This window comes from Oncorhynchus masou, chromosome 8 (genome assembly GCF_036934945.1).
Source record: "Oncorhynchus masou masou isolate Uvic2021 chromosome 8, UVic_Omas_1.1, whole genome shotgun sequence".
NCBI lineage: Eukaryota > Metazoa > Chordata > Actinopteri > Salmoniformes > Salmonidae > Oncorhynchus > Oncorhynchus masou.
The window spans coordinates 11324932-11338032 of record NC_088219.1 but is presented as its reverse complement, the minus strand read 5'-3'; the positions used below and the strand labels follow the sequence as shown (position 1 = coordinate 11338032).

Below are 13101 nucleotides of genomic sequence, written 5' to 3'. Positions count from 1 at the left end.
ATGTGAACCTGCAAATTTGATTTTCACATGTGATTGATTTTCACATGTAAATATTTTTTTTACGTGAACTTGCAATTCCAAATGTGAATGTGAGATATTCACGTACGGTGAAAACATGTTATTCTCCTCACTTGTGAAAATGTCTCACTCCCTGACCTTAGAGATCCTTATTTATTCTCTATGTTTGGTTAGGTCAGGGTGTGACTCCAGTGGGAGAATCTATGTTTTCTATTTCTTTGTTGTTTTTGCCGAGTGTAGTTCCCAATCAGAGGCAGCTGTCTATCGTTGTCTCTGATTGGAGATCATATATAAGTTGTGATTTTCCGTTTGTGTTTTGTGGGGAGTTATTTTCTGTTTAGCTGTTCTGTTGCCTGACAGAACTGTGCGCTTTCGTTTTTCTACTTTGTTATTTTGTTGCGGTGTTCAGTTTATTAAAAACCACGATGCATCTTGGTCTCCTTCTTCAACCCACGAGAGTCATTACAAAATGTGATGTTAACATGTGAACTCTAAATTTAATAGATGTGAAAATATGGTTTCACATGTGAAATTTAAACTCAACATGTGAAAACAGATTTTCACATGTGAAACTGCAAATTTGACATGTTTTTTTTTGTCAGGGGATACTGTTGACTATATTGTCTTATGATGCTATAGGAATTGAATTATAGATTAAATTGTACATACTATTGTTGTCAGAGAGAGAGAGGAGGAAAGTGATTGAACTAGGAGAGGGGAAGGAGGAAAGTTGGAGAGAGAGCGAGACAATAGAGCAGGTTTGCTGTTAGGTGATCTCAAGCATGGCCCCTTCTCTCCTTCCTCCTCCCCTCCCTCCACCCTGAGGTGGAGGTTATAAGTACCTGTACTCTTGGTAGTCCTCCCCCATTCGGACTCAGACCTAGAGCAGCACATGGAGACGACCACCCACTGTATTCAGATTACACAGAGAGAACACAAAGAACCTCTACGCTACATAGAGAGAGAGGAGACACAGACGAAGACAAAAGGCCATCCAGTTTCACTCAGACACGCAGACAAACAGAGAAACCAACGCCAACCAGATCCAATATGGTGTCAGCTGGGTTACAGATGCTGGGCACAGCCATGGGGGTCATAGGCTGGATCGGGACTATCATCGAATGCGCCATGCCCATGTGGAGGGTCTCCGCCTTCATTGACAGCAACATCATCACCTCTCAGGTCATCTGGGAGGGTATCTGGATGAGATGCGTGGTTCAGAGCACGGGCCAGATGCAGTGTAAGATATATGACTCCATGCTGGCCTTACCTCAGGACCTCCAGGCTGCCAGAGCCATGACTGTCATCGCCATCCTCTCCGGCATCATCGCCATCCTATTGGCTGTAGCCAGGGGAAAGTGCACCAACTGCGTGGAGGACGAGGCATCCAAGGCTAAAGTGGGCGTGGCGTCTGGGGTGGTGTTCATCATTGCCGGGGTTCTGTGTCTGATCCCTGTCTGCTGGACGGCCCACAGCATCATCCAGGACTTCTACAACCCGCACCTGATAAGCGCTAAGAAGAGGGAGCTGGGGGGCGCGCTCTATATGGGTTGGGGGGCAGCTGCCCTGCTGCTGATTGGAGGAGGCCTGCTCTGCTTCAACTGCCCCGAGAAGGACGAGGGATCCTACACCGCCAGGTACAACAAGTCCCCTCGCTCTGAAACCTTGGGGCCAGCCTCTGGAAAAGACTACGTCTGAGAAAGGAAGAGAGGGAGAGAGAGAAGAATGGAAGAGCAAGAGTGGAAGAGAAGAGAGCGAGGTCTGTCTGTCTGTCTGTCTGTAGCTGAGATCCAGCTGTGTATAAATTGACTCTATTCTGGCACTATGGTGCTGCTGTATTAGGAAGGTTTGATAATGAGGATATTTGAAGGTGATGAGCAAAGAGGAGGACCACAGTGACTAAAGAGTCCCCGGAAGTTACAGTTGAAAGTGAACTACAGCTGAAGCTAGGTATAAAATATACTTTAGAACAAGAGGATTCTAGCCCATAAGTATTTGCATAAATATTGTCTGAACCTGTATATTCTCGACTTAGACCTGAAGAAGGAACTGAATTCCTTAAAAACAACCCCATGCAGTCTGCAACATTGTCCTGGGCTGGTTTGGCTGCGTGTGTGTGTGTGTGTGTGTGTGTGTGTGTGTGTGTGTGTGTGTGTGTGTGTGTGTGTGTGTGTGTGTGTGTGTGTGTGTGTGTGTGTGTGTGTGTGTGTGTGTGTGTGTGTGTACATGTTATTGTTAATATTGTCATGTGTAGCTTTTCTTAAAGTGTATGAGTTACAGTAGATAGTTCTGAAACTGTAAATAAATATCTTCCCTATGTATTTGAATTTATGTTTTGATGGCATTTCATCAACACCATATTCAAGATGAGAAGTATTTCAGCACTTTATTTCTATCAGATGCAATAACTAATTCAACTAAATAGCAAGTAAATATTAAACTATGTCCATAAAACAAAATATTTCTCAGGTATTTTTCCCTGCAGTTGTACTATCTAAGGGGGGAATTCCTACCCAAGTCAGACTGTTCTCTCTGCTACCGCACAGCAAGCGGTACCGGAGTGCCAAGTCTAGGTCCAAAAGGCTACTTAACAGCTTCTACCCCAAGCCATAAGACTGCTGATCAGCTAATCAAATGACCATCGAGACTGTTTGCATTGACCCTGCTGCTACTCACTGTTAATTATCTATGCATAGTCACAATTGTTTTACATGTACATATTACCTCAATTAACACTACTAACCTGTACCCCTGCACATTGACTCGGTACTGGTACTCATTGTATATAGCCTCGTTATTGTTATTTTATTGTTGTTCTTTGAATAATTACATTTTTTTTCCTTTAGTATATTTAGTAAATATTTTCTTAAAAACTTCTTGATCGTACCCATACCCGACCCGGTATTGTGAATACAGCCTCAGGCTCATTACCATAACGCAACGTTAACGATTTATGAAAATCGCAAATGAAATGAAATAAATGTGCTAGCTCTCAAGCTTAGCCTTTTCTTAACAACACTGTCATCTCAGATTTTCAAAATATGCTTTTGAACCATAGCAAAACAAGCATTTGTGTAAGAGTATTGATAGCTAGCGTAGCATTTAGCGGGCAACATTTTCACAAAAACCAGAAAAGCATTCAAATAAAATAATTTACCTTTGAAGAACTTCGGATGTTTTCAATGAGGAGACTCAGTTACATAGCAAATGTTCAGTTTTTCCTGAAAGATTCTTTGTGTAGGAGAAATCGCTCCGTTTTGTACATCACGTTTGGGTACCAAAAAAAAAACGAAAATTCAGTCATCAAAACGGCGAACTTTTTTCCAAATTAACTCCATAATATCGACTGAAACACGGCAAACGCTGTTTAGAATCAATCCTCAAGGTGTTTTTCACATATCTCTTCATTGATATATCGTTCGTGATATATCATTCCTTACATTTATAACTGTCACTTTAGTGTTAGTTTCCTTACATTTATAACTGTCACTTTAGTGTTAGTTTCCTTACATTTTGTATCACTCCATTACATCATTAGTTTACCTTTCTTTGCTCTGTCTCGTTCTTCTGATTGTTCCTCAGGATTGCTAGCAATAGTGGATTATATCAGGCTAACGTATTACAAGTTGTGCAACAATTTGGGACATGCAGCCTATTTTAATCATTATGGAACCCATACTTTGCTGTTTTAAACCTGGAGCCTGGCCCACAGTTTAAAACCACTGGACTATTTTCATCACATGATTACATGATTAGTGAAGATTATTAGGATAGATTTAGCTGTTTAACCCCTATTGTACACTTTTCTCACCTTCCAATATTTCATAGATTGAACAATTGAATTTGGCAACTTCAATTGATCCATCAATATATGTTGTACATAAAAGCTATACAAACCCTTTTTTTAAATTATAATTCAAAATTACTTTCCTAACCTAAATAATATACAAGATCAGAGTATTTTTAAATCTACCAATTGGTGCTGAAAATGAGATGTGTATTTGCATGGCTTTCTTTCATTGATCTCTAATTTTCTGAACGGTCTCTCCATATATTCTCTACAACAAAGAGCTGCTGTTTTTATGAGTGACTTCATGTTTAAGTTCTTACTCAGCCATATATTCTAGTGCAGTGGTCACAGAAATAAACTCGAGTCGATCACGATCGACTTGTCAATCGCCAAACATTTCTGTAAAAAACCCAAGGATAAAGCCTTGTGTTCCTATTTTTTATTTATTTTCTTATTAGACTCGGGATGTTGGTGGTAGATGCAGCCAATTCAGCTGCCCTGCGCGCCGGATAGGCAAACTGTTGCCATTTCACGTGTCTGATGGAACAAACTCTGCCTTCCCGGTGGGCCCGGGGAGGAAATCAAGTGTACTCTAAGTCTACCACTGGCCAATCAGATTGCTCAGCTGACCGAGTCTGAACAACATTTATTGGATATTTCAAACTTTTTTAACAAATCCAAAACTGAAAAATTGGGCGTACAAAATTATTCATCCCCCTTAAGTTAATAATTTGTAGCGCCACCATTTGCTGCGATTACAGCTGTAAGTCGCTTGGGGTATGTCTCTATCAGTTTTGCACATCAAGAGACTGAAATTTTTTCCCATTCCTCCTTGCAAAACAGCTCGAGCTCAGTGAGGTTGGATGGAGAGCATTTGTGAACAGCAGTTTTCAGTTCTTTCCACAGATTCTCGATTGGATTCAGGTCTGGACTTTGACTTGGCCATTCTAACACCTGGATATGTTTATTTTTTAACCATTCCATTGTAGATTTTACTTTATGTTTTGGATTATTGTTTTGTTGGAAGACAAATCTCCGTCCCAGTCTCAGGTCTTTTGCAGACTCCATCAGGTTTTCTTCCAGAATGGTCCTATATTTGGCTCGATCCATCTTCCCATCAATTTTAACCATCTTCCCTGTCCCTGCTGAAGAAAAGCAGGCCCAAACCATGATGCTGCCACCACCATGTTTGACAGTGGGGATGGTGTGTTGTGGTTGATGAGCTGTGTTGCTTTTACGCCAAACATAACGTTTTGCACTGTTGCCAAAAATTTTGGTTTCATCTGATCAGAGCACCTTCTTCCACATGTTTGGTGTGTCTCCCAGGTGGCTTGTGGCAAACTTTAAACAACACTTTTTATGGATATCTTTAAGAAATGGCTTTCTTCTTGCCACTCTTCCATAAAGGCCAGATTTGTGCAATATACGACTGATTGTTGTCCTATGGACAGAGTCTCCCACCTCAGCTTTAGATATCTGCAGTTCATCCAGAGTGATCAGGGGCCTCTTGGCTGCATCTCTGATCAGTCTTCTCCTTGTATGAGCTGAAAGTTTAGAGGGACGGCCAGGTCTTGGTAGATTTGCAGTGGTCTGATACTCCTTCCATTTCAACATTATCGCTTGCACAGTCCTCCTTGGGATGTTTAAAGCTTGGGGAATCTTTTTGTATCCAAATCCGGCTTTAAACTTCTTCACAACAGTATCTCAGACCTGCCTGGTGTGTTCCTTGTTCTTCATGATGCTCTCTGCGCTTTTAACGGACCTCTGAGACTATCACAGTGCAGGTGCATTTATACGGAGACTTGATTACACACAGGTGGATTATATTTATCATCATTAGTCATTTAGTTCAACATTGGATCATTCAGAGATCCTCACTGAACTTCTGGAGAGAGTTTGCTGCACTGAAAGTAAAGGGGCTGAATAATTTTGCACGCCCAATTTTTCAGAAAAAAAAAGTTTGAAATATCCAATAAATGTCGTTCCACTTCATGATTGTGTCCCACTTGTTGTTGATTCTTCACAAAAAAATACAGTTTTATATCTTTATGTTTGAAGCCTGAAATGTGGCAGAAGGTCGCAAAGTTCAAGGGGGCCGAATACTTTCGCAAGGCACTGTACATAGGAAAGGCATGTGAAGGAAAGCACTTCCCAAGTCTGAATCAGGCCCTAAATTACTGGCTATTAGTTTTTATTTTTATTTCACCTTTATTTAACCAGGTAGGCTTGTTGCGAACAAGTTCTCATTTACAACTGCAACCTGGCCAAGATAAAGCAAAGCATGTCGACACAAACAACAACACAGAGTTACATATGGAATAAACAAACATACAATCAATAATACAGTAGAAAAATCTATATACAGCATGTGTAAATGCGGTAGGATAAGAGAGGTAAGGCAATAAATAGGCTATGGTGGCAAATTAATTACAAAATAGCAATTAAACACTGGAATGGTAGGATGTGCAGAAGATGAAACTGCAAGTTGAGATACTGGGGTGCAAAGGAGCAAGATAAATAAATAAATACAGTATGGGGATGAGGTAGATTGGATGGGCTATTTACAGATGAGCTATGTACAGGCGCAGTGATCTGTGAGCTGCACTGACAACTGGTGCTTAAAGCTAGTGAGGGAGATGGGAATCTCCAGCTTCAGTGATTTTTGCAGTTTGTTCCAGTCAGTGGCAGCAGAGAACTGGAAGGAAAGGCGACCAAAGGAGGAATTGGCTTTGGGGGTGAACAGTGAGATATACCTGCTGGAGTCTGTGCTACGAGTGGGTGCTGCTATGGTGACCAGCGAGCTGAGATAGGGCGGGGCTTTACCTAGCAGGGACTTGTAGATAACATAACTTGTGACGGAGGTAAGAGTCTCCAGCTTCAGTTATAACCTAAGATAAGTTGCGTTGCATGGTATAAACAAGATGGCGCCGCCAGGGAGTGCCGCCTCGCTTCTATTCCTTAGGAAACTTTGCAGTATTTTGTTTTTTTATGTATTATTTCTTATATTGTTAGCCCAGAAAATCTTAAGTGTTATTACATACAGCCGGTGTATGAGGACTTTTCTTGCAGAGTAAAAGTGAGTGCTCCTTTCCTATCCCCAGACTCCAAAAGTGAATAGGTATTCCCTGTTTTAGTTCACTTTTATAACAAAAAGTGCAGATTTTCAATACCAAATAAAAAATCTAAGTTGGACAGTCGAGAACATTATTCTGCCATTAAATCATACGCTACATAATACCAAGAGTAGTGTCCATTTTGTGACAAAATACACCAGTTGGTCTTCTTGACCCTTCAGACAGGCCACAGGTGTATTTCCTCCTTAAAGGACAATTCCACCCAAAAACAATCCTTTGCTATTTTTTTTTTTATTTGTCCATTAATGACGTAGTCTCAAACGGTTTTGTTTGTCAGCACTCAAGTTTTCAAGATATGTAACTTTCAAAATAAAGAAATCATATTTTGAAAGTTATATAACTTGTAAACTTGAGTGCTGACAAACAAAACATTTTGGACTACGTCAACAGTGAACTATTGAAACAAATCCCCAAATATCATTTTCAGGTGGAATTGTAAAACTACTCAAATGCATGTATTCATTGCCTCCTACTGCACTGAGGAGGTATAACATTCTGGTCTCATGAGGTACTCAATACATTTACATTTCAGCAGTGGAGTAAAAGTAAAGATACCTTAATAGAAAATGATTCAAGTAAAAGCAAAAGTTACCCAGTAAAACACAAGTATCGGTGGTACAGTGGTGAATAAAGTATTCAATTGTCATATTTGAGTAAAAGTAAATGCTATACATCAAATTCCTTATCTTAAGAAGACCAGACTGCACAATTGTTACTATTATTTACAGACAATTATAATTAGTTGTTTATTTTATTTTTACGGACAGCCAGGGGCACTATTTACAATTGCAGTATTTGTGTTTAGTGATTCCGCCAGATTAGAGGCAGTAGGGATGATGCGTTATTATTGATAAGTGCTTGAATTGGACCATAATTCCGTCCTGCCTGAGCATTCGAAATGTAACAAGTACTTTTTGGTGTCAGGAGAAATGTATGGGTGTAAAATTGACATATTTTCTTTAGGAATGTAGTGGAGTAAAGTTGTTAAAAATATAAATAGTAAAGTACAGATACCCCAAACAACAACTTTTACTTAAGCACTTTACACCACTGAATTTCAGTCTTTAGGCAGGATCCACAGTTGGATGTCACTCACTGTAAAGACAGTCTTGGAAATAACATACTGAAGTTAATACTGTGTGTGTGTGTGTTCAGGTGGGGGTTGGAGAGAGAGACATTGTCCTGTGTTTGGGAACGTTGCTTGAGATCCTTCAGTAAAGCTCATTATCACCAGAACAAAACACACAAAGAGCAGGAAACAAGGCCCAGGGATATCCAGTGTCGTCGTTCCTCTATTGTTCGGGAGCATAGAAACCCAAACCCCACCCTCCCTCCCTACCTCCCTCCAAAAGTGTGATCTATATAATAAGATCCTGTTTACTCCTCGTCATCCCAGAACTCAGGCTATCAGGGAGAAGGAAGAAGACCACCAGTGGTCAGTCTGAAGGAATAAGAGGCAGAAGAAGAAGAGAGGAGAGCCTCCATTGCAACCTTTCCGTGTTCGAGACTGTGCAGCATTGTCTAGACAGAAGCAGTTCGACTTGATCGAATCATTGACAAATAACCGTGTAGAGGCTAAATGTGTGCAGGGGTGTAAATCGATCATCTGTACAACAGCAGCAGTAGATTCAGCGTACCAGCCGTAGTAACCAGCGGCACTAGTATACCTTGAACTTCGATCTTTGTATACTTCAGCCATGGCTTCCCAGGGCCTCCAGATTATGGGAGTAATGCTGGCCATGATTGGCTGGCTGGGGACCATCCTCACTTGTGCCATGCCCATGTGGAGGGTCACTGCCTTTGTCGGAGCCAACATCGTCACCGCTCAGGTCATCTGGGAAGGGTTATGGATGAACTGCGTGGTTCAGAGCACGGGCCAGATGCAGTGTAAGGTCTATGACTCCATGCTGGCCTTACCCCAGGACCTCCAGGCCGCCAGAGCTATGGTCATCGTGGCAGTGATTGTAGGCGTCTGCGGCGTCTTGATGGCCATCGTCGGGGGGAAATGCACCAACTGCATGGAGGACGAGGCTGCCAAAGCCAAAGCCTGCATCATCGCCGGGATCATCTTCATCATCTGTGGCCTCCTCATCTTCATCCCTGTGTCATGGTCGGCCAATACCCTGATCAGAGACTTCTATAACCCCTTGGTGATAGAGGCCCAGAGGAGGGAGCTGGGGGCGTCTCTGTACATCGGCTGGGGCTCCGCAGGGCTGCTGCTGTTGGGAGGGGGTCTGCTCTGCTGCAACTGCCCCCCCAAGGAGGGCAACATGGGCAGGCCATATGTGGCGGCTAAGTTCGCCCCCATCCGGACCACATCTCCATCCATGAACTATGTGTGAGTGAGGAGTAGAGTCTCTGGTGGATATGGGGACATTCTACATTTTTTACATTTGACATTTTAGTCATTTAGCAGACGCTCTTATCCAGAGTGACTTACAGTTAGTCCATTCATCTTCAGACCGCTTGGTGGGACAACCACATATCACAGGCATAGTATGTACACTTTTCCTCAATAAAGCAGCTATCAGCAAAGTCAGAGCTAGTAAGGGGAGGGGTTCAGGTGCTTTTGGAAGATGGGACTGGGGATATAGGAGCAGGATGAGGTGTTCAGTGTTACAGATGAAATATTGATGCTCTTATTGAGTTGTCCGATGCTCTTTTGCAGATGACACTAAGTTTGGTCTATTCTACATATTGCCAGCTCTATGTTCTAAGTATATATTATATCTTATGACATGATATGATGTTGGGTCTGCTCCGCTTGATATATTTCTATATTCTGAATGTTGCTAGGTGACTGTAATGTTTTTACATTGATGTCCTCCTGTGACAACATTTATTTTTTCTGCTCAAATGTAATGTTACATTCTGTCTGTATCCTATTATAAGAGTACTCTCTTTTGTATGCTTTTCAGTATGTGCATTTTCCCCCTTCATTTCACAAATATTCACATTTTAAATAAAAGTAGATTTTAAAACGAAAATAAATGTTTGTTTGAATATAAATATTTAGCATATGGTTTAAATTACGTTGTTGTTCTCTGTTCATTCGAGTTGCGCAAAGTAGACGCATAGACCTAGATTGATTGATTAAGAGGAATTTCTATTGGCAAGTGCATTTTTCGCTGTCAGGCTGTTCGACATCTTTAAATTGACTGTCCTCGTGGGGTGACAGTATTTTACAGAAAAAAACCTGAATGCAACAGATTTCGGCGACACCTCGAGACAATCCGTTTGAGCGCGCCTGGAAACACAATGACGAGGAATCCAGCTTTTTGTCAAATTGACGTCTGATTTGAATTTTCGCAGCAGGTTAGGAGAACTTACGCAGCAGGTTAGGAGAACTAACTTAGACGGTTAGGAAAATTAGGTTGTTAGGAAAAGGGTTAGGGTTAGCTAAAATGCAACAACAACAAAAATCCACTGACATTAAAAAAGATGGATCCTTTCTAGCCATGTCTGTTTAATGGCAACAGAGAGCGCGCCTCTTTTCACATACAGTAGGCAACAGACCGCACATCACACCAGTTCCTTTTCAGGTGAAAATAAATGTCCAAATATATATATATAAATATTCCCCCGCCCAGTTTACCTCAAGACGGGTTTCTGAAAAGGAATATTAACATAATTTCTGTGCTGAGCATCACTAATGATTCAGTTTTCAAAATTCGTTGAGAAAAATATAGATTTAAAACAATATATTAAATAACGACACTCTAAGAGCAAAAGTGCCTTTAGTTTTCTGAAGTGCTTCTGTTTTGCAATGTCCTTGCAGATTTTACGGAAAAGTAGGCTAATGTCCCAAAAGGGATAGAAATCTGGGCAAATCCCCCCCAAAACACGACGTTGTCTGTATACAGTTCGAGCAAAACTCAGTCAAAATTCAAAACAGTATGAAATTATTATTCAATTATTATTCTGATGTAATCGATAACCATTCTAAATGCGCAAGCTAAACAAAATACAAAATATAGGCTATAGAGTAAACTAGGCTATATGCTATAACAATACATAGGCAGAGGTTCCTAAACTTTTTCACTCAGTCCACCCTTCCAGCATTGGGGAACATCCCGCGCCCCCTGCGCACTCGCCACGTCTATTTCTAAGGGCACAAGCACAGTTCATGACACAAACTGTTCACACCCCTCTTGTTGGTGGATATCATTTTGCAGGTTTAAAGCTTATTACCTGCAGTTCTACACATTTTTTCATAGGGTGCAAAGAAAATGTTGCCATTTTAAAGCTAATATATATTTTGCCATGTCTAATGTGTATTCATTTGATATTTGAGTGACAAAAAAAATACAACAATATCTATGGGCTTAAAACAGCCAAATTAAAAACGTTAGCTGAGATGAGCTAGTTGATGTGGACATTTCTGAAAAGCTATAAATAACTCTCAGGGCTGTCCAACCCTGTTCCTGGAGAGCTACCGTCCTGTAGGTTTTCAATCCATCCTCCATCTAGCACACCTGATTCTAATAGTTAGCTGGTTGAAAAGCTGAATCAGGTTAGTTACAACTGCGGTTGGAGGGGGAAACCTACAGGAGGGTAATTCTCCAGGAACAGAGTTGGAGAGCCCTGTTCAAAGGTATGAATTGCCTAACATGAGGAGGAACTGATTTCGAAATTGCACATTGTGTATTCTACTAGTACGACTTTCACCCACAGTTTGAGAACTTATGGGCTAAAGCACACATCTATTTTGAAACCCACGTTCCAAAAAAAAGAGTAGTCAAAGAAATTAGTAGCACAAACAATTCACAAAACGAAAAAAAAAACGAAAAACCCTTTCCCTATATATTTATATATATATATATTTAGTTTACAAACTCTTAAACATTATATCCCGACGCAGAGGACTTGGGCGCGATGTACTTCGCTCCATTATAGGTCTCCCCTCGACCGTGCACTGACAGCAAAGGAGCGCGCCCCCGATCAGGAGCGGTCCTGACACGCCCCATCCGAAGTACAGGGACGCGCCCAGCTCTCTCCTCTGTGAGTCGGGTACCAGGGAGTTGTGGAGCGCCCCAGCCACAAGGAAGAACACCCGGCAGTGATGGCCACCAGGGCCTTGGCCGACTGGTCCCCGACGCAGGTGGTGCATTTCCCCCTGACAACCGAGAGCAGGAGCCCGAACAGGGCCAAGAGGATAGCGATGACTACCATGGCCCGGGCGGCTTGGAGGTCCGGAGGCAAGGAGAGCGGTGAGTCGTAGACCTTACACTGCATATGGCCTGTGCTCTGCACCAAGCACGTCATCCACAGAGCCTCCCAGATGGTCTGCGCCACCACAATGTTGTTTCCGATGAAGGCCGAGACTTTCCACATGGGGAGGATGCAGATGATGTTCCCCACCCAGCCCAGCACCGGGAAATCTGCAGCCCCAAAGATACCATGGTTGCCAGCTACTGCTACTCCTATATGGATCTCCCGAGTGTGTGACCCCTAAAGCAGAATAAGGTTATATAGAGAGCCAACCGAGCCCCCTCCATCCCCGGGTGGGCTTTGGCTCCGTTATTAAGAGATCCACACATCTATCACGCTGTCCTGGAGTTCAGGAATGTTCTTCCCACACAGGAAGCCCCTCAATGTGCCCAGCTCTGTACAAAATCCTGGAAAAATAACCTACATAGGAATGTGTCTTGGGCCGTTGCCAAGAGATATGCAACACATTTAAATTATTATAATTTCACAGCTGAAAAATAGACCGCTCCAAAAGTAGGCTACTCAATTATGAAATAAACTTGTCGCGAAGATTCTTGTGCAAAAGTTTATTTGTGCGGGTTTTGGCTTCTAATGGTCCCTCCAGTTTTGAATTGTCCTACCCAATGCCACAGGTGGAGAGGTGTGTGTGAAACACAAGATAGGGGTTTCGTGGCTGCTTACAGGCCAATACACAGACTGGGTGTCATCTATGGCTGATTAGTTAACCAGCCACTATCTGAGCCTTTTTAAAATTATTCAGCGAGCAGGTGAGAATAATTACACATAACTAAAATAATAAAATGTTACACAATGTATTTTTATATTTGCACGATTGCACAAATTCTATGTATTTTTACATCCAAAACCATGAACGTGATTTTTTTTTAACATTAAATAATTAGGACACTGTTATCACAAATGATGTTTTTTACTACCATGCACTGCGAT

General features: G+C 41.8%; 1 protein-coding gene and 1 pseudogene across 1 annotated transcript; one reads left to right on the top strand and one right to left on the bottom strand.

The window, feature by feature from the left end:
* The first annotated feature begins 983 nt into the window (after window positions 1-983).
* LOC135544078 (claudin-4-like) lies at window positions 984-9945 on the top strand. Its single transcript, XM_064971447.1, has 2 exons — window positions 984-1552; window positions 8638-9945. Exons 1-2 carry the CDS (start codon window positions 1069-1071, stop codon window positions 9282-9284), a joined length of 1131 nt encoding a protein of 376 aa, XP_064827519.1. The 5' UTR covers window positions 984-1068; the 3' UTR covers window positions 9285-9945.
* A 1835-nt stretch (window positions 9946-11780) lies between these two features.
* LOC135543743 (claudin-4-like) lies at window positions 11781-12344 on the bottom strand (annotated as a pseudogene).
* Between the last annotated feature and the right edge of the window lie 757 nt (window positions 12345-13101).